This window comes from Mauremys reevesii, linkage group 14 (assembly GCF_016161935.1).
Source record: "Mauremys reevesii isolate NIE-2019 linkage group 14, ASM1616193v1, whole genome shotgun sequence".
Lineage (NCBI taxonomy): Eukaryota > Metazoa > Chordata > Testudines > Geoemydidae > Mauremys > Mauremys reevesii.
This window is the reverse complement of record NC_052636.1, coordinates 2400935-2422548: the sequence shown is the minus strand read 5'-3', so window position 1 is coordinate 2422548 and position 21614 is coordinate 2400935. Positions and strand designations below refer to the sequence as shown.

Below are 21614 nucleotides of genomic sequence, written 5' to 3'. Positions count from 1 at the left end.
AATTAGCAAATGTGATCAAGGCATTTGTAGCAGTTCTCCAACGTGGATTTTGCGATGTCTAATAAGGTGTGAGCTCTTTTTGAAGCTTTTCCCACACTCAGAACATCCATAAGGTTTCTCACCCGTGTGGATTCTCCTATGTCTGCTCAGGGTAGAGCTGTGATTAAAGCTTTTCCCGCACTCAGAGCATGTGTAGGGCGTCTCTCCTGTGTGGATTCTCTGATGTGAGATAAGCTGTGAACGCTGATTAAAGCTTTTCCCGCACTCAGCGCACGTGTGGGCCTCTCTCCTGTGTGGAGTCTCTGATGTGTGATAAGGTGTGAACGCCGACTGAAGATTTTCCCGCACTCAGAGCACGTGTAGGGCTTCTCTCCTGTGTGGATTCGCTGATGTGAGATAAGGTATGAACGCTGACTGAAGCTTTTCCCGCACTCAGCGCATCCATAAGGTTTCTCACCCGTGTGGATTCTCTGATGTTTCCTCAGGGTAGAGCTGTGCTTAAAGCTTTTCCCACACTCAGCGCATGTGTAGGGCGTCTCTCCTGTGTGAAGTCTCTGGTGTCTGATAAGGTGTGAACGCTCTCTGAAGCTTTTCCCGCACTCAGAGCATCCATAAGGTTTCTCACCCGTGTGGATTCTTCGATGTCTGGTCAGAGTAGAGCTGTCATTAAAGCGTTTCCCGCACTCAGAGCACATGTAGGGCGTCTCCCCTGTGTGGATTCTCTGATGTGTGATAAGGGTTGAGTGATGACCAAAGATTTTCCCGCACTCAGAGCACGTGTAGGGCTTCTCCCCTGTGTGGATTGTCTGATGTCTGCTCAGGGCAGAGCTGTGCTTAAAGCTTTTCCCGCACTCAGCGCATGTGTAGGGCGTCTCTCTTGTGTGAAGTCTCTGATGTCTGATAAGGTCTGAACGCTCTCTGAAGCTTTTCCCGCACTCAGCGCATCCATAAGGTTTCTCACCCGTGTGGACTCTCCGATGTTTGCGCAGGGCAGAGCTGTGATTACAGCTTTTCCCACACTCAGGGCATGTGTAGGGCGTCTCCCCTGTGTGGAGTCTCTGATGTTTGATAAGGTCTGAACTTTGACTAAAGCTCTTCCCGCACTCAGCGCATCCATAAGGTTTCTCACCCGTGTGGACTCTGTGATGTTTGCTCAGGGTAGAGCTTTCATTAAAGCATTTCCCGCACTCAAAGCAAGTGTAGGGCTTTTCCCCCGTGTGGATTCTCTGATGTGTGATAAAGCTTGAGCGTTGACTGAAGCTTTTCCCGCACTCAGCGCATGTGTAGGGCTTCTCCCCCGTGTGGGTTCTACGATGCGTGATAAGGTTTGAACGCCAACTGAAGCTTTTCCCGCACTCAGAGCATCCATAAGGTTTCTCACCCGTGTGGATTCTCCGATGTCTGGTCAGGGTAAAATTGTGATTAAAGCTTTTCCCGCACTCAGAGCATGTGTAGGGCATCTCTCCTGTGTGGATTCTACGATGTACGAGAAGGTCTGAGCTCCGATTGAAGCTTTTCCCACACTCATGGCATGTGTAGTCTCCTTTCAAGTGGATTCTGTCGCGGGTTATAAGGTCTGAGTGGCTACTGTAGTTTTCCTCTGGCCTCTGCTGAGTCTCACAGGCTTTGGCTTTTTCTGGGAGTGCACAACGCCCGGAAACATTCCCTTTGGATCTTCCTGATAACGTTCCATGTGGTTCTCCTTGCTCAGCATCTTCCTGCTGGGGTTTCTCCTCCTCATTCTCACTCACCATCCCAACACCTGATGGGAGACAGAGCGAATCCAGACATAGGTCACTCCCTGCGCCAGAGATAAAGGAAATCTCAGAGAGAGGAATGGAAAAAGGGATGAAGAAACCAAAATATGTGTGGGAGAGATCAAACCTATCAGGAGCTGATTTTCCCCAAACCCTTCCCCAGAGGAGAGAGGAACAGATCATTTTTGGTCTGCATCTCACGACAACACTCAGGGGAAAGCGAGACTGGGGAGGGACCTGCTGCCAGTTGTCAGTCAGGGTAGGAGGGAAACCATGAGTGACATCTGCCATAATGATTCCACATCTGCAGGGAACAATCCTGAGCTTGGAGAGCTCACGGGGTCTTTGTAGGGCATCCCAAATGTTTCCTGCATTCCTAAACAGTTGTTGAGTTGGTTTAACCAATTCCTCACCTGTGCAGGCAGCTCTCGGGAGCACTTCTTTCTCAGAGGCCTGGAGGTCCGGGACCCACGGCTCTTCCCCTCGTTCCAGCTGCGAGATCACATCAGGTTTGGAAATTGGAAACCCTACTCCAGGCAAAGAAAAGAAGGGAGGTCAGTGGAATTTGTGGGATACTCGTCACAAAGAATATTCCATGGTTGTAATCCCTGCTCATTTTTAAGCAGTAACATCCCAAGGCCAGCTTCCTTGGCTCAAAGTGGCAGGAGAGTAATTATTATTATAAATCATATTCATTACCTTGGTGCCTCAGGGCCAACTAACAGTGGGTCCCCTTTGTGCTAGGCAAAGTACAAACAGAGAATAGTAGATGGCCCAGGCCCTGAGGAATTTACAATCTAAATAGACAAGACAGACACAGAATGGGGGAAGGGGTAGAATCCACTGTTAGAGCAGAGATAGTCAGGCCTGCCTGTAAAGCCGATACTTTAAGAACTTAGGTGTATTTTTTCACTTAGCTAGTTACAGGGGTATAAAAACAAAGAATCAAAATCACAGTCTGCCTGTGTCTGGGCCTTCTCGCACTAGGATAGTCTGAGGCCTTCTTCTTTGGCTAAGCAGCAGGGGCAGCCTTAAGCTGGGAAGAGCAGGGTCACATCCTCACACCCCAAACCAGTTACACTGAAATAAGGTGCTATTGGGCTGTTAGGAAGACGATCCTGTCCGGAGAGTGCCCATCACCACCAGATAAAGAAACAGATCTTAAGATGGTTACAGAAAAGTTAATTTGACAGCAGCCTGTCTGGTAAGAAATCCCTTATCAATGGTTGTGGTTCTGAAACCCTCATTTCTGTATCGTTTTAAGTTCATGGCCACCACTTTTACCTTGTTAATCAGTCTGGTTCTCTAATTGTTTCTGTCGGCTATATAATTAATGTTGCTAGGTAAGTAAATAATGTAGTGGGATATAATTGGTTAGAGAATTATGTTACAATATGTTAGAATTGGTTAGTTAAATGTCAGCACCATGATTGGTTAAGGTATAGCTGAGAATATTACTATATAAATGGGATCAAACAGGAGGGGGAAAGGAAATTGGAATCATGTTTGTTAAGGGGGGGAACAGGGAATGGGGAGACAGGCAAGGCTCTGTGGCCTCAGAGCCGGGCAGGGATACGGGGTAAACGCTCTGCGGTGTCAGAGCCGGGCAGGGATACGGGGTAAACGCTCTGCGGTGTCAGAGTGTTGCATCGCAGGCGGGCCGGATAAAGCACAACAACCAATATGATTGCAAGCTGAATCGTTTATTATTTACAATGCATCATATTATATAGGCTTCTCCATATTAGCAAACGTCAGACACACCAACATTACATTGCTGCTGATTGGTTCTTTGTCTGATACACACACTTTTCACATGCATGGCCCTTTGCTTACTGGTTTCCCATTTCCCATGCAACTTATCTGATCCCAGTTAGGCCACCTGGCGTCTGTCTCCCACGGGCTAGCTCTCAACTTTCTCATAACAACTTTATCTAACTCCTCTATTCTTGTTGTCCTGCTGCTGTAACTTTCCACCAAGGCAGCATAGGGATGATGTAACCCCACATCAGAGCTGGGAAGGGAACACTGGGGAACAGACTCTATCAGTGTATAGAGATAAGCCCGACTGGTGTGAAGGGGTTTGGAATATGCCTGCTTGGAAACTAACCCCCATAAACATCGCATTGTCTGCGCTTCGGACTTCTGGTCTTCTGCTGCTTGCTGTCAGCGTGACAAGAACCAGGGAAGTGGGAGGGTGAAGGGAAACCCCTCTAAATCTGACCTGATCACCAAGAGGTAAGACTTTAAGGAAGGTTTTAATACACTTTGGAACTGATCAGGGATTCCCACGAGGACTGGTGAGGGGGCGATGGTAAATACACATTTAGATCCTGTTCTTGTTTTCTCCTTTCCCCAGAAGGCGCACTGGCACACTGGCATGGATCCACAGGATCTGGGCAATGCCCTGGCTTGTAAACAGTCCTTGGGAGGAGTCTCTTGAGTGCACTAGACCCCCAAGGGGTCCCACTCTTCCACAAGGACAGGCCATGTAGCTTCGGCACCTGAGCCTGAGCCTCTGGCTTCAACACTCCTATTTCAACCTGTGAGTTCTGCCAGCAGGTCCAGCCGAACGACACTCCTGTTCAGTGACTGTTCCTCAGTCAATGCACACAGCAAAAACTTGCTCTGACACTGGGCAGACTGTTAAAACATAGCAGGGTTTATTAGTCAACCGAAACTCAGCACTGGAGAGTCCTTATATAAGCACAGAGAAGCGAAGAAGACAATATAGTCCATACTGGCCAATGCCCTTGAGCCAGGCTGCTGTAGAAAACGCTTCTGTTTCCTTTCCCTGTGCCTGTCCATTAGTCTTCGCTCCGGCAGAGCTCCCTGTGTCTGCGAGCCCAGTTCTTCCTGCTCCCAAAAACATAACGAGTCCATGTATGCTTCACTCAGCCAAGCGGAGCTCCTCCCATGGACAGGTGAGAATTATTCCCTTGTCTCTGTCGGGTATTCCATTGATGTAGGTTGGTGCCAGCCAGTCCTTTCATATCACCCCATGACAGATACATGACAAAACACCTCATGTCTCCTGTTCGTTATAATCATAGCAATACCAATCACAGAGGGAAAGTGAGGGGTGTATTGGAATCATAGAAGTATCACCAAAATTCCCACCTCTATCACACACACAAGCTGCAGTCCTCAAACGCTGGTCAAAAAGAAGAGACATGTGGGTCCCCACCCACAGAGAGGGGCTGGCTAGAGGCCTGATACCTGAGGGGCCATTCCTTGAGCAGACCATGGAGGCAGGTCAAAGGCTTCGCTACCCCAGAACTGTGACATCGCAAAAGCACATGTTGATCCTGATCTGATTTGATGATCTGTGACCCAGTCTCACGTCTTGTGGGCAATTTTATACTCACTAGAGGTAAGATGTCGTTATCAGAGTATTGCTTATTAGCTTGGAACATGTGTGGAGGGGCAAGGAGGTGAACATAAATAAATGGGTTATTAAGGGCAGGGACTACACTACAGCCGGGATCGACGCTCTGAGATCGACCCACCGGTGCTCGATGTAGCGGGTCTATTAAAGAGCCGCCAAATCGACCGCAGATCTGTCTGCAGCCGACCCCTCTACTCTACCCTGAAGAGAAGACTAAGGTAAGCAGACCCTGCGGTACCTCGATCTAAGGTACATTGACTCCAGCTACGTTATTCACACAGCCGGAGCTGCACAGCGTAGGCTGAGTTACCGCGGTAGTGCAGACATCGCCTCAGCTTGCTACAGTCCAGGGCCTTCTGTTAGGCTGAGGCTTTGTGGGAGCCGTTATGCTGAAGTCTGGGATTTACCTGAATAGGCCTAAGGAGAGAATCCCAGGTCAGATATTTCGCACCCTCATTTTGAGAGACTAATGAGGAATCACAAGCGGGTGGAATACGCCACATGATTTTGAAAGAAGGAAGTCTGGGGCAAGCTCTAGCAATTAGGTTGCTATGAAGTATCTCAGGAGTTGGATGCATTCATATATTAGAATTATTAATAAATCAGTGATGTAAATCATGAGTATTAATGCCTGATGCTTAATTATGGACTTCCCAAAGGCCAAGTATTCTTTGGGGCAGCTATTGACATTATTGTAATCAGAGCAAAGGAGCAGATGTGGTATATCGCCATCCTATTACCATAAGAAACCAGAGAAAATACCTCTCCTAGTTACCAGTTTTTCATTTTGTCAGGTCCCCGAGACAGTGTAAACTGAAGCAGGGCCTCCCGTCTGATGGGCTCCCTTGCGCCTCGATCTTTGTTTCCATTGGTGTCCATAGCTTGTAAGTCCACACAGTGCAAGCCCCTCTTTACTATACTTCTGACTCTAATCGTTACGAGTATTGATCCTTGCCTATGATTTCAATTAGAACTGTCTGTATTAAATCAAGTTTCTGTGTGTTTCACCCAATTTCATCTCATCCATTAACTTTGAGTAGCCATGTACAAGGGCGAGTTGTACCCCAACACGTCATCTTATCGGTGTAAACACTGTCCAGGCTACACCACCAGCCTGTGACATCATCAACAAAGTGCCCATTTGTGCCTGGGAAGGGGCCCTGCTCTGGGCGGGAGGATGCAGCAAGGACTCAGGGTCGGTGGCCGGGGTCGCTGTGCACAGAGATGGGGAGGTTATACGGGGAGGGGGGTAATGAGTGGGAGAGGGAGCTCAAGAGTTAAAATAATATTTGGGGGGTGGGGGAAATGTATAAAGAAGTGAAACTGGACAGAAATAAAACTGGAGTGGAGGCTCTAAACCAACAAGGCTTGGGCAGGGATTCAGGGTTAAAGGTCTGTGATCCCCCACAGCTCTAGATCCCCAAACCTCTCCTCCCTCCCACTGACCCACCCAGCCCACTTCCTGGGTGCCCTTCCCCCACACTCCCCTCCCCTTCTTCCCATTACTCTCAGCCGGCACCACCTCCCGGCACCTTGGGAGCTTCTTGTGTTCCCTCCTCGTCTCTCACATCCTCCTCCCTCCCTGCTGCTCCTTAGCTCTAACCCTGCACACACCCTCCCCATGTCCTGGCACCCCAGAATTATCTACTCCCCCCTTCTACGGCTCTGTTCTCCCTTCACCCGTGGGGTCCTGAATGGCGACATTATTCGCTCTCCTATCAAAAGAGGAGCTCATCTGACTGTCACACAAGCCAGGCATGAGTCATACACCTATTCACTCAATTTAGAATTCTACAGGCAGCATATTTTCCTCTTACACTGAGGAAAAGGCATGAAAGCTACAGTGATTAATGTAGTTATTAATGTAGCCAGTAAGGATACATTCAATGCAATTTTTAAATGACTGATTGCACCAAAAAGGCACATGTCCAAAAATTATACTAGAGGATGGAAGATGAGGCAAAAAAAGGGGGACAAGGAAACTTTTCAAAACTTGGATGATGAATAAAGGTATAAAGTTATTACTGCTCAGGTTCTTCAGAGACCCCACAGCTTCTAATAACCCAGGGGACAGGACTCCTTACCCAGCGAGGTCACGTTCTCATAGTTCTCCTGCATGACATCCCTGTAGAGGGCTCTCTGAGCGGGGTCCAGCAGAGTCCCCTCTTCCCTGGTGAAATACACAGCCACCTCCTCGAAGGTCACCGGCCCCTGAAAGAGCAAGAGTCCAACACTCAGGACCTGCTGCCCCACTCACAGCCCCACAATTCACGGAACAGCAGCACCAGGTAAATGGAGGCTCCGGGAGACCCATGTTAACAGAGTCCCACCCCACCTTGCTTAGAGCATCCAGGAGGCATCAGAGGGTAGAAAGAGAGAATCTTTGTGTCTCCCAGCTGACAGATGGAGGCAGGGTCGTCACATTTATCACATACCCACTAGCCAGAGCTTGTTACAGGAGATGGGGCTGTCTCTGGACCCTGCTGGTGGCTCCCTGGTAGAAATCCCAACACTCTCCAAATAAAATATGTGGAAGAAAGGGAAAGTCAGTAGTAAAGAATATAAGTTAGACGGTCAGAATTGTAGAAAATTGGTAAGGGAAGCTATCAGAAATCAATGATTAATCAATGAAAATAAGGACATTTTAAAAAGTATAACATTAATCCTAACAACGATAGTGGTAAATTACTAGATAGAAATGGCAGATTTATCAAAAATAATGCAGAAGAGGTAGAAGTGTTCAATAAATACTTCTCTCCTGGATTTGGAGAAAAACAGATGATGTGAGTTCTTTTTGGAATGGAAAGTGTGACTCACAAGGATGTTAAACAGCAGCTATTACAGTTAGACATGTTTAAATCAGTGAGTCCAGATAACTTGTATCCAAGAGTTTTGAAAGACCCGTGGAGGAGTGTGGTGGACTGTTAATGTTGATTTTCATTAGGACTTGGATCACTGGGGAAATTCCAGAAGACGGGAATAAAGCTAATGCTGTGCCAATATTTAAAAGTCTAAAAGAGATGATCGAGCTAATTACAAGAGTGTTAGTCTGACATCAATACTGGGCAAGAGAATGGAGCAGTGAATACGGATTTCATTAATAAAGAATTAAAGGAGGGTAATATAATTAGTACCAATTAACAAAGGTTCAGAGACAATAGATCCTATCAGACTAACTGGATAACCTTATTGGATGAGATCAAAGGTTTGGTTGCAACTAATAGTATTGATGCAATACACCTAGACTTCCGTAAGGCATATGACTTGGTTCAGCACAATATTTTGACTAGAAAACTAGAAAGATACAAAATAAACACGACATACATTAAACAGATTAAAAACTGGGATTGTAAATGGGGAGCCATGGTCGAGTGGATTTCTTTCTAGGGGGTTCCCACAAGGATTGGTTCTTGGCTCTGTGTTATTTAACATTCTTATCAATGACCTGGAAGAGGATATAAAATCATCACTGATAAAGTTTGCAGTTGCCACAAAGATTGGGGGTGGTGGTAAGTAATGAAGTGTCAGTAGGTTCAGGTTCCAGCACTCGAGCCTGGGAAGTTTTCCCAGCCCTGGCTGGGGTTATTTCGGTTCCACAAAGAGGAAGTTCCATTCCCAACTCCTGTGCCTTGAAATTAGGCCCTAGCTGACACTACCCCACATTCAGCATAGTGGTAGGAGTATAAAATGATTAGGACATACTGATGAGGCATTTTGTGCAAGATGCGTCACGTATGTGTCATTGGAAAAGTTAGGATTTGCTGAATATGATTATCCTACCTGTGTGCATGGATCATGTTTGTATCTGAAGTTATGGATATTGACTCTGTATCTGTATTTCACATGTGCTTACTCTGGGTAACACCCACAACCAGCCTTTCGGGTACAACAGTGAAGAAGCCAGAAAGTGCTGATGGCTCATCAACAAAGACAATGGACCGTGGAAGAGCTGAGCCCTCCTGTGAATGTGTCAGCCAGCCTAGGAGTCATGGCTACTATGACTCAGCAGGCCATGCTAGGGCATGTGACCAGACCACATGACACTGAACTCCATTTTGCTACCTGTGTTTTTCCACTAACTGGACGGGGAACTGAGTTTGGAACAAAGGGTTCCCGCCATATGGAAAAGCTACATAAGGTGGGGGGTGACATCATCTCTTGGCCTCATTCCCCACACAAGAGAACTCCTGGCAGCACCTGAGGAACCAAGACTGAACTGGTGGAAACTTGGTGGACTGCTTCTATCATCAATCAGCGTGAGAAATTGCTAAATCAAATTCTATCCATCTGGTATGTTTGGCTTACTTTGAGTTTTTGGTTATTGGCTAAGTAATCTGCTTTGCTGTGTTTGCTATCACTTATAATCACTTAAAATCTATTTTTCTGTAGTTAATTAACTTGTTTTATGCTTTATCTTAATCAGTGTATTTTGAGTGAAGTGTCTGGGGAAAGCTCAGCTGGTTAGCACATCTTCATATATGCGTATCTTCCCCATAGCGAGGGAAAGGCGAACTATATTAATGAGCTTACATTATACAGATCCCTGTGCACTACAAGAGGGTATCATTTTGGATTTTTATTACATCAGGTGTGCAAGGCTGGGGAGCTGGGAAATTGGCTGATGTCTTCTCTCTGTCCTTGAGTGGAGGGAGCCATTTAGGGATCAGGGCAAAAATCTGTCTGGGGATTGGTCCTGCTTTGAGTAGGGGGTTGGACTCGATACCTCCCGAGGTCCCTTCCAACCCTGGTATTCTATGATTCTACGATTCTAGGTTAAGCACTCAGGTAGCTTAGCTGGGTGCATGGCGTCACCTGCTGTCGTGTTGGGTGATAACAGGGCCTGGAGAGGCTGGCTGAATCTCCGGCCAACCACTATGAGAAGGGCCAGCCCAGCTTCAGGGTTCGAGGGCACAGCGGTTCCCAGAAGCCCCCCACACTGCACCCCCGGGTGATAACCCATCACACCCTACTTTACACAAGTCTCAGCAGGTTTGTCACCTCCTGTCCCCTCCCTTTCCCCACCCTAGATAGTTCCTGCCTCCCACCACCTCGAGCAGCTCCCACCCTCCTATGCATTTACTGCTCCTCTCCCTCCAAGCAGAACCCACCACCAGCTCCCTGAGAATCCCTTACCTGAGCCAGCTCCATTGCAGCCATTTCCTTCCCCCTGGGAGGAGGGGATGATCTGGAGCGAAATGTGGATGTTATTCTGTAACCTGCCAGGGCGAGAAGGGCAAGGTGAGAGAATTCAGGTGGGGTTTTTGTCCGTTCCACAAGCCGATTCCCCCCAAGATTTTCCCTGCTAATGGACATTCTAGGTTCTGCCACACTGTGGAGCACAGAGTGACCTTATTCCAGTACAGGCCTAGCCCCCTCCCACCAGGGTGTAACCCTCTGAGACAGGGTGAACCCCTCCCAGTACTGGAGTCTCTCTGTTACACTTATCAAGTTTGCGGACAATACCAAGCTGGGAGGGGTTGCAAGTGCTTTGGAGGATAGGATTAAAATTGAAAATGCTCTGGACAAACTGGAGAAATGGTCTGAAGTAAATAGGATGAAATTCAATAAGGACGAATCCAAAGTACTTCACCTGTGAAGGCACATTCAGTCGCACACATACACAATGGGAAATGGCTGCCTAGGAAGGAGAACTGCGGAAAGGGATCTGGGGGTCACAGTGGATCACAAACTAAATATGAGTCAACAGAGTTACACTGTTGCAAAAAGCAAGTATCATTCTGGGCTGTATTAGCAGGTGTGTTGTAAGCAAGACATGAGAAGTAATTCTTCCGCTCTACTCTGTAGTGGTTAGGCCTCGACTGGAGCAGTGTGTCCAGTTCTGGGGGCCACATTTCAGGAAAGATGTGGACAAACTGGAGAAAGTCCAGAGAAGAGAGACAAAAATGATGAAAGGTCTAGAAAACAAGACCTATGAGGGAAGGCTGAAAAAACTGCATTTGTTTAGTCTGGAGAAGAGAAGACTGAGAGGGGACATGATCACAGTTTTCAAGTACACAAAAGGCTGTCAGAAGGAGGAGGGAGAAAAATTGTTCTTCCTAACCTGTGAGGACAGGACAAGAAGCAATGGGCTTAAATTGCAGCAAGGGAGGTTTAGGTCGGACATTCGGAAAAACTTCCTAACGAACAGGGTGGTTAAGCACTGGAATAAATTGCCTGGGGAGGTTGTGGAATCTCCATCATTGGGGATTTAAGAGCAGGCTGGACAAACCCCTCTCGGGGATGGTCTAGATCAGTGGTTCTCAAACGTCTGTACTGGTGACTCCTTTCACACAGCAAGCCTCTGAGTGCGACCACCCCCCCCTATAAATTAAAACCACTGGTTTATATATTTAACACCATTATAAATGCTGGATGCAAAGCACCCTCTGCCTGAGCCCCGAACCCCTCCAGCCCCCCAACACCTTATCCCCAGTCCCAGCCAGAGCCCCTATCCGCCGCACCTGACCCTCTGCCTGAGCCTCCAGCCCCCACCACCTTATCCCCAGTCCCAGCCAGAGCCCCCATCCCCCCGCACCCTGACCCTCTGCCTGAGCCCCGAGCCCCTCCAGCCCCCCAACACCTTATCCCCAGTCCCAGCCAGAGCCCCCATCCCCCCGCACCCTGACCCTCTGCCTGAGCCCCAAGCCCCTCCAGCCCCCCCAACACCTTATCCCCAGTCCAAGCCATAGGCCGCATTCATACAAACCCTGTCCCTATGCCTGAGCCCGTCCAGCCCCCCAACACCTTATCCCCAGTCCCAGCCAGAGCCCCCATCCCGCCGCACCCTGACCCTCTGCCTGAGCCCCGAGCCCCTCCAGCTCCCCAACACCTTATCCCCAGTCCCAGCCAGAGCCCCCCTCCCCGCACACCTGACCCTCTGCCTGAGCCTCCAGCCCCCAAACACCTTATCCCCAGTCCCAGCCAGAGCCCCCATCCCCCGCACCTGACCCTCTGCCTGAGCCCCGAGCCCTCCAGCCCCCAACATCTTATCCCCAGTCCCAGCCAGAGCCCCCATCCCGCCGCACCCTGACCTTCTGTCTGAGCCCCGAGCCCCTCCAGCTCCCCAACACCTTATCCCCAGTCCCAGCCAGAGCCCCCATCCCGCCGCACCCTGACCCTCTGCCTGAGCCCCGAGCCCCTCCAGCCCCCCAACACCTTATCCCGAGTCCCAGCCAGAGCCCGCATCGCCCCGCACCCCAACCCTCTGCCTGAGCCCCTCCAGCCCCCCAAACACCTTATCCCCAGTCCCAGCCAGAGCCCCCATCCCCCGCACCTGACCCTCTGCCTGAGCCCCTCCAGCCCCCAACACCTTATCCCCAGTCCCAGACAGAGCCCCATTCCCCGCACCTGACCCTCTGCCTGAGCCCCAGGCCCTCCAGCCCCCAACACCTTATCCCCAGTCCCAGCCAGAGCCCCATCCTGCCGCACCTGACCCTCTGCCTGAGCCCCGAGCCCTCCAGCCCCCAACACCTTATCCCCAGTCCCAGCCTGAGCCCCCTTCCCCCCGCACCCTGACCCTCTGCCTGAGCCCCGAGGCCCCTCCAGCCCCCAAACACCTTATCCCCAGTCCCAGCCAGAGCCCCCATCCCGCCACACCTGACCCTCTGCCTGAGCCCTCCAGCCCCCAAACACCTTATCCCCATTCCCAGCCAGAGCCCCCATCCCCCGCACCCTGACTCTCTGCCTCAGCCCCGAGCCCCTCCAGCCCCCAACACCTTATCCCCAGTCCCAGAGCCCCATCCCCGCACCCTGACCCTCTGCCTGAGCCCTCCAGCCCCCAACACCTTATCCCCAGTCCCAGCCAGAGCCCCCATCCCCCCGCACCCTGACCCTCTGCCTGAGCCCCGAGCCCCTCCAGCCCCCCAAACACCTTATCCCCAGTCCCAGCCAGAGCCCCCATCCCCCACACCTGACCCTCTGCCTGAGCCCCAGGCCCCTCCAGCCCCCCAAACACCTTATACCCAGTCCCAGCCAGAGCCCCCCTCCCCCGCACCTGACCCTCTGCCTGAGCCCTGAGCCCCTCCAGCCCCCAACACCTTATCCCCAGTCCTAGCCAGAGCCCCCATCCCCTGCCCCTCTGCCTGAGCCCCGAGCCCCGCCAGCCCCCCAAACACCTTATCCCCAGTCCCAGGCAGAGCCCCATCCCCGCACCCCTAACCCTCTGCCTGAGCCCCGATCCCATCCAGCCCCAACACCTTATCCCCAGTCCCAGCCTGAGCCCCCATCCCCCGCACCTGACCCTCTGCCTGAGCCCGAGCCCCTCCAGCCCCCAAACACCTTATCCCCAGTCCCAGCCAGAGCCCCCATCCCCGCACCGACCCTCTGCCTGAGCCCCCAGGCCCCTCCAGCCCCCAACACCTTATCCCCAGTCCCAGCCAGAGCCCCCATCCCCCGCACCATGACCCTCTGCCTAAGCCCCGAGCCCTTCCAGCCCCCCAAACACCTTATCCCCAGTCCCAGCCAGAGCCCCCATGCTCCAACCCTCTGCCTGAGCCCCTCCAGCCCCCCAAACACCTTATCCCCAGTCCCAGCCAGAGCCCCCATCCCCCCGCACCCTGACCCTCTGCCTGAGCCCCAGGCCCCTCCAGCCCCCAACACCTTATCCCCAGTCCAAGCCAGAGCCCCCATCCCCCGCACTCCTGACCCTCTGCCTGAGCCCCGAGGCCCTCCAGCCCCCAACACCTTATCCCCAGTCCCAGAGCCCCCATCCCCGCACCCCTGACCCTCTGCTTGAGCCCCTCCAGCCCCCAACACCTTATCCCCAGTCCCAGCCAGAGCCCTCATCCCCCGCACCTGACCCTCTGCCTGAGCCCCAGGCCCCTCCAGCCCCCAACACCTTATCCCCAGTCCCAGCCAGAGCCCCCTTCCCCAGACACTGACCCTCTGCCTGAGCCCCTCCAGCCCCCAACACCTTATCCCCAGTCCCAGCCAGAGCCCCCATCCCCCCACATCCTGACCCTCTGCCTGAGCCCCGCCAGCCCCCCCAACCCCTTATCCCCAGTCCCAGCCAGAGCCCCCCTCCCGCCGCACCCTGACCCTCTGCCTGAGCGCCGCGCCCCTCCAGCCCCCAACACCTTATCCCCAGTCCCAGCCAGAGCCCCTTCCCCAGACACTGACCCTCTGCCTGAGCCCTCCAGCCCCCAACACCTTATCCCCAGTCCCAGCCAGAGCCCCCATCCCGCCACACCTGACCCTCTGCCTGAGCCCCTCCAGCCCCCAAACACCTTATCCCCAGTCCCAGCCAGAGCCCCCATCCCCGCACCCCAACCTCTGCCTGAGCCCTCCAGCCCCCCAAACACCTTATCCCCAGTCCCAGGCAGAGCCCCCATCCCCCCCCACCCTAACCCACAGCCTGAGCCCCGATCCCATCCAGCCCCCCCACACCTTATCCCCCGTCCCAGCCTGAGCCCCATCCCCGCACCTGACCCTCTGCCTGAGCCCCGAGCCCTCCAGCCCCCAAACACCTTATCCCCAGTCCCAGCCAGAGCCCTCATCCCCCGCACCCTGACCCTCTGCCTGAGCCCCAGGCCCTCCAGCCCCCAACACCTTATCCCCAGTCCCAGCCAGAGCCCCATCCCCGCACCATGACCCTCTGCCTAAGCCCCGAGCCCTTCCAGCCCCCAAACACCTTATCCCCAGTCCCAGCCAGAGCCCCCATGCTCCAACCCTCTGCCTGAGCCCTCCAGCCCCCAAACACCTTATCCCCAGTCCCAGCCAGAGCCCCCATCCCCGCACCCTGACCCTCTGCCTGAGCCCCGAGCCTCCAGCCCCCAACACCTTATCCCCAGTCCCAGCCAGAGCCCCCATCCCCCGCACCTGACCCTCTGCCTGAGCCCCAGGCCCTCCAGCCCCAAACACCTTATCCCCAGTCCCAGAGCCCCCATCCCCCCGCACCCTGACCCTCTGCTTGAGCCCTCCAGCCCCCAACACCTTATCCCCAGTCCCAGCCAGAGCCCTCATCCCCCGCACCTGACCCTCTGCCTGAGCCCCGAGCCCTCCAGCCCCCAAACACCTTATCCCCAGTCCCAGCCAGAGCCCCCATCCCCTGCACCCTGACCCTCTGCCTGAGCCCTCCAGCCCCCCAACACCTTATCCCCAGTCCCAGCCAGAGCCCCTTCCCCCAGACACTGACCCTCTGCCTGAGCCCTCCAGCCCCCAACACCTTATCCCCAGTCCCAGCCAGAGCCCCCATCCCGCCACACCTGACCCTCTGCCTGAGCCCTCCAGCCCCCAAACACCTTATCCCCAGTCCCAGCCAGAGCCCCCATCCCCTGCACCTGACCCTCTGCCTGAGCCTGGAGTCTGTGGCTGTGACGGGGGCGGGGTGGGGGCCGGAGGAGGGGCGATGTGAGGGGGCCCGGGGGCAGGGAGGTGGGGACCCATGGGGCGGGGGTCAGTGGCTGTGACGGGGGGAGGCGGTGTGGGGGCCTGAGGGGAGGATTTTACGGGACTCTCCGGCGCACCCGGGCAGTGACGGTTCCCCTGCACACGGGCCCCAGGGAGCCGGGGTGGGGGCAGTTTGAAGGGGCCGGGGGAAGGGCAGCAGTGGGGAGGGCAGGGGCGAGACACGGACACACACTCACCGCCCCCCCCAGGGGGTTTCCCGGCCCCCCCCCAATCGCGACGGCGGCCGCACCGGGACCCCCCGCCGCGCCCCGCCCCAGCGTCCGGCCCGGCCCAGCGCGGGGGGTCTGGGGCCCAGGTGTCTCCTCCCCCCGCCCCGCTCGGCTCTTACCGGCTCCGCCGCGCGCCCGGAGCCCCCCGGCAGCGGCCCGAAAGTGACGCGTCCCGCGGGGTAGAGGGGGAGTCACGTGCCGGCTCCGTCCGTTAGAGCCGTTGGAGCGCGGCGCGCGCCGGGGGGGGGAGGGGGAGGGGGGGGGAAAGGAACGAGTCACGTGACGGGTCCGGCCGTTGGAGCGCGGCGCGCGCCGGGAGGGTGTGAGGCGGCGCTACCCCTCCCCCGTTGGGGGGGTGTGTTTCTCCACAGCCCCGCCCCTTATCCCCCCGCCCCGCTCCGGCCGCGGGCTGCGCGAGGCCCCGCCCCCCGGGGCTGGAGCGTCTCCGCCCCACGCGTGTCCCCGCCCCTCCCCCTCCCGCGGGGCCCGCCCTCAGCGCCGCGGTGAATCACGTGGCGGGCTCCAGCCCCTGCGGTGACACGTGTTCGGTGCCTCCCGCCCCCACCTCCCCCCCAGGTCTGGTGCAAACCGGGGTCTTATCTACGCACCGAATTACACCCCCTGATCGGGGGTCCCAGCCCCCAGGCACCGCACCCCCCCCCCCGGCCTCTTGGGCCAGCCCCGCCGAACGCACGGAGAGCGGGAACAGCTGCCCCCACGCACGGGGACCGTGCGAGAATTATCACTACAGGCCAGGGGTGCGGGGCCGCGGCTGGCGTGCAAAGCGAACACAGCGTAGAGCCAAAATTGTATCCCCGCCGCCCTTTCAATGCCCCAACCCGACCCTGCCAAACACACGGGTCTCCTTGGAAAAGCAGGAATAGCCATCCCCACGCACGGGGACCGTGCAAGAATAATCACTACAGGCCGGGGGAGCGGGGCCGCGGCTGGCGTGTAAAGCGAACACGGCGTAGAGCCAAAATTGTATCCCCGCCGGCCTTTCAATGCCCCCACCCGACCCTGCCGAACACACGGATCTCCTTGGAAAGCAGGAATAGCCGTCCCCACGCACGGGGACCGTGCGAGAATAATCACTACAGGCCGGAGGTGCGGGGCCGTGGCTGGCATGTGAAGCGAACACCACCTAGAGCCAAAATGGTCTTCCTGCCCCCCCTTTCAATGACCCCCCCACCCGGTCCCACCGCCGCCCGAGCTGCCGGCAGGGTTTAAAGGGCTCAGAGTTCCCGCCACAGCTGGTGCCCCAGGACCTTTAAATCTTGAGGCCCCGCTCCCCGACTCCAGCCGCACGCGCATAGTTGAAATCGCGCCTGTTAAATGCGCGTAAGTTGCGAGAGACCTTGGCCAACTCTAAAGCTGAAAACAACTAGGCTCCTCCCACGAGGGAGGTTGTCACCTCCCGATACTTAGCGACTAAGGGGGCCACCCGTGTGGCCACCCAATTAAGGTGGTGGAAATCGGTCTCCAGGTCCTGCTGTCACTTGTGAGGATGGCCAGAGGGCAGCGTTATTGGGGCTTGACTCTTAAATAAAACCCCTTGGCTTAAAAGCCAGTCGGCTGTGGCGTGCGGGGTTTTCCAGGCTGGCTTCTGCCGCCTTCGGATGCCTACGCTGCTGTTGGGGAGGCAAATCGAGCTAGTAACTAGGACTTTTGCAGTCGTTTCCCCACCTTCGATTCTGTTTTTGCCCCAAAGCTCCTGGTGTTTTTCTGCAATGGCTGGAACTTGTGGGGGCAGATCCGTTCTTCAGATGCCTTAAAGGCTGCTACCCCTTAGCTTGCTGAAGTCTCCCCGGGTTCCCAGGAGCTATTTCCCATTGGACCCTGCTAGCAAAATCAACCAACACTCTTTAATTCTCTCAAGACACCCGCTCCCGGGATCCCTTCTCCTCCAAAATCCATTAAGCCAAATTGCCCCTTATTTTCCTTCGCCCCATCCAATACAGAATCCAGCTGCCCAAGGAAACAAGGCACTTTGCCACATTAAATCCCGCGAGGCTTAACTCCAGCCGGAGATTTAAACAGGCTTTTCTTTTGGGTGCTGAGTAAGGATTAAGTGGCACCTGTATTTAACATCACATTCAGTCCGAATGCCTCTCCTTCAAACTCTACATTTTTTTTTTCCCCCCCACAAACCACCCCGCACCTATCTGCATCCAGATGTGCCACTCTGGGGGAGTTAGGGGCGCCCGGCCTCCCCAAGGAGAGGTGTTGGGAGGTGCACTTGGGTACTTGTAGCTTTTACCTTCGGTGGCACTCACACTGCCCGGGTCCTGGCCACCCGTCCGGGGGGCTCTGCATTTTAATTTAATTTTAAATGAAGCTTCTTAAATATTTAAAAAACCTTATTCACTTTACATACAACAATAGTTTAGTTCTATATTATAGACTTATAGAAAGAGACCTTCTAAAAACATTAACATGTACGACTGGCACGAGAAACCTTAAATTAGAGTGAATAATTGAAGATTGGACACAGCACTTCTGAAAGGTGGCCGACCCCTGCATTAGACTCTTACCTGGGAGAGCTATTGCTTTAACTGGGCTTCCTTCATGAGGAGCCACAAATCCCCTTACGGCCATAAAAAGAAACAGCAATTTTTGAGCCCATTTTTTTTTAATTGACAATGTATTTAAAACTCTTTTCCCGGCAGTCATTAGGGTCAGTAGCAGAGTTAACATTCCTATCGCTTGGCAGCCATATCTTTAAGGACAGCGGAAATACTTTCAGCTCCGGCATTAACCCTTAACTGAGGAAACAAAAAAACACCCCAAAGAAAAAAGAAGTGGAGGGGGTGGGGGAAGTTCGGGGAATGTGGAGAAAGAAGCAGCTGAAGGAGAACATAAGAGCGGCCATCCTGGGTCAGGCCAAAGGTCCGTCTAGCCCAGGATCCTGTCTCCCGCCAGTGGCCAGTGCCGGGTGCCCCAGAGGGAATGAACAGAACAGGGGATCCTCTTCTGATGCATCCCCCCCGCCCCTCCCAGTTTATGACTTTCTCTAATCACTGCCACTGTTCCCTTCTGATTTCCCAATGTGGCTTTGAAAGCACCATTGTGTCGTTTACCTTTCCCGTGGTCTTCCCTGGGAATCCTTCAGTACGGCTCTATCAGCTGTTTCGTTCTCAAGAGTCCTCCGTTTCAACGCAGATACTTCCTGCTCCGACCGATTACTTTCTCGCTCACTGTTACGCACTTGCTTCTGCATTGTCATGATCCGCGCTGCCTTTAGGGTAGATTGGAGAGGGGGGGTATTTTATTTTATCCTTTTAACTTTATTTAGGTTTTTTATTCTTGCCTTGAGCTGATCTTTTAATTTACTACTATTACTACTGTCAGGGGGGTTCCACCCCTCCACTCTGATAGGGATCAATTCCCCCCCCCCCCGCTGCTTGGCTATAGCTAAACAATTGCAATGTAAGAGCAAATGTTGGGACTTCTGCAAAACTTGTTTGTCTGCACAGGGGGCACGGGGGGAAGGAAGAGACCAGAGAAAGAGGAACTGAGGGAAGGAACAAAGAGGGCCCATATGTGCCAGCTCAGCCAGAATGCAACAAGAGCCTTATCCAATGCAACTGCAAAGGAGGGGTCTTAAAGCAGGCGGACCACCAACGAAAACTGCCAAAGAACAATAACAGGAAAAACCAAATATGGAAAAGTACTGAGCTAGCTTGCTTAATTTGCCATGGATAATCCCAAATAAGGGAGTCTAAGTAAGTGTTGATTTGCGGTTTTAGCCTTTATAAGCTTGGTGAAAATCTATTGACAGGAGAGCAGCCATGGGGCCACGCTGTCCCTCCCTGCATGCATGCTTGTATAACAATAAAGGTGCCTCAGGCTGTCTGATCTAAAATCAACCGTGTGATCAATTTTCCACAACAATTCTGAACTCTGGGGTACAGATGTGGGGGACCCACATGAAAGCCCCCCTGAGCTTACAGTCCACCAGCTTAGGTTAAAACTTCCCCAAGGCACAAATTCTTTTCCTTGTCCTTGGACGGTCCTGCTGCCACCACCAAGTGATAGACACAAAAATTCAGGGACGGGTCACTTGGAATCCCTATCCCCCCCAAATATACCCCCAAACCCCATCACCCCCCATAAGTGGGAGGGTTGAGAATAATATACCAAACAAACTCCACAACAATTTGAGCCCAGACCAGACCCTTTGTTTTCAGGACACTGAAATCAACCAGGTTCTTAAAAGAAGAACTTTATTTAGAAAGAAAAAAATAAAAGAATCGCACCTGCAAAATCAGGATGGAAGGTAATTTTACAGGGTAATAAAAAGATTTAAAACACAGAGGATTCCCCGCTGGGATCAGCTTCACAGTTACAAAAAACAGGAATAAAACTACCTCTGCAGCACAGGAAAATTCACAAGCCAAAACAAAAGATAACCTGACGCATTTCTTTGCCCTACCTACAATTTCTGTGGTTTTAGATGGATTATTCCAGGTATATTTTCAGGAGATATTGTACCTGCTTGGCTTCTCCCTCCATCCGGAGAGGGAACAAAACAAGAAATCCTCCCTCCCCTCCTAGATTTTAAAGTATCTTCTTTCCTCATCGATCCTTCTGGTCAGCTGCCAACTAGGTTCTATGAACTGCTTAACCCCGTACAGGTAAAGCGATTCAGTCCAGCTGCCATGGCAGGATTTTATGCTGCTGCATACATAAAGGTTGCTACCTTTCCCCCTATATTTATGACAACTACTGTCTGCTTACAGCGTTGCAGGAATGTCTTGGGGCCGGTGAAGCTTCCTGTACAAAATCCGTCAAGCTGCCCTGCAAAATCATTTTCAGCTGTTCTTTCTTTCCAGATGTTCCCTTTCCTCCTGACATAATTTCTTACTCAACCAGGCTACCAGACCTGGGCCCTGACTCCCAGTAACGGAATGTATCCCTACATTGACGTGTGGACTCTGAAACGGGGAAATTACAGGTTGCAACCCTGCCCCCCATCCTCCCTTCTCGCACAGCAAACAAACAAACTGTTTGTACCAATCGTCCCCTCCTCTCCACCACTCCTGGCAACCGGTTTGCCAAATCTGTTACCCAGGTTTTTCAGAACCCAAAGCAATGGCAACTTAACGGGTTTTCTTCAGGTGATGTCAGAAATAAATCAGCGGGGACGCAGCTCCTCCATTTGATAAAAGGATTGGCACAAGCAGAAGCGCTTTTATTTAAAACTGCCTTTATTCGCTTTGAAGCACACACACGTATCTATGCTGCAGCAGTAGCTGGTCGAGCAGTCAAAACATTGATGTTGGAAATGCTTTTGAGGAATCCACAGCCAGCCTGCCAGGGCCCCGCCTTCTGTCCAGTTGCTGAGCACTTTAGGTGCCAGATCCTTGCCCAAAGAAAAGCACCTTGGACTGCTTCAGTGCACGCTTTCTAACTAAACTTTGTAAAGATTTTCTTTTGACACAGCACATAACTTATCATAGCCCCTACCAGGCTATCAGTTTTTCTAGCATTATTCTCCTTAAGAGCAAAGCAGCTTGAGCAAAAGAACGTACCAACACAGACCACCAGATCCCAGGTCAGGTTTTTACGTTTCCCACCTTCTTATGAATTTCTCCTTTCACTTTATTATTTTTCCTTAGTAAAACTGCAGCTTGCAGCTGGCGTTGTCCTGTCTGCCTAAGCAAGGCCAACTTCTTCCTCTGTGGGGTTCTTGCTTCTTTCTAAGTGCACAAGATGGCTGTGAATTATGCCAAATCCAGTTCCTTTATTGCCAAAGGCACCGCTTCTCTCTAAGCCTCATGAAAGGTTGGATCCAAATGATAAAGGATAATTGTTTCCGGTTTAATCATAGCATCCTTTGGGACCACAATC

General features: G+C 52.9%; 1 protein-coding gene across 1 annotated transcript in view; it reads right to left on the bottom strand.

The window, feature by feature from the left end:
• Positions 1-21614, bottom strand: part of LOC120381415 — a 450632-nt gene that overhangs the window by 296431 nt on the left and 132587 nt on the right. The window contains 2 exon segments of the mRNA XM_039499603.1: positions 57-278; positions 281-1533. Of these exon segments, the coding sequence (XP_039355537.1) occupies positions 57-278; positions 281-1533 (1475 nt within the window).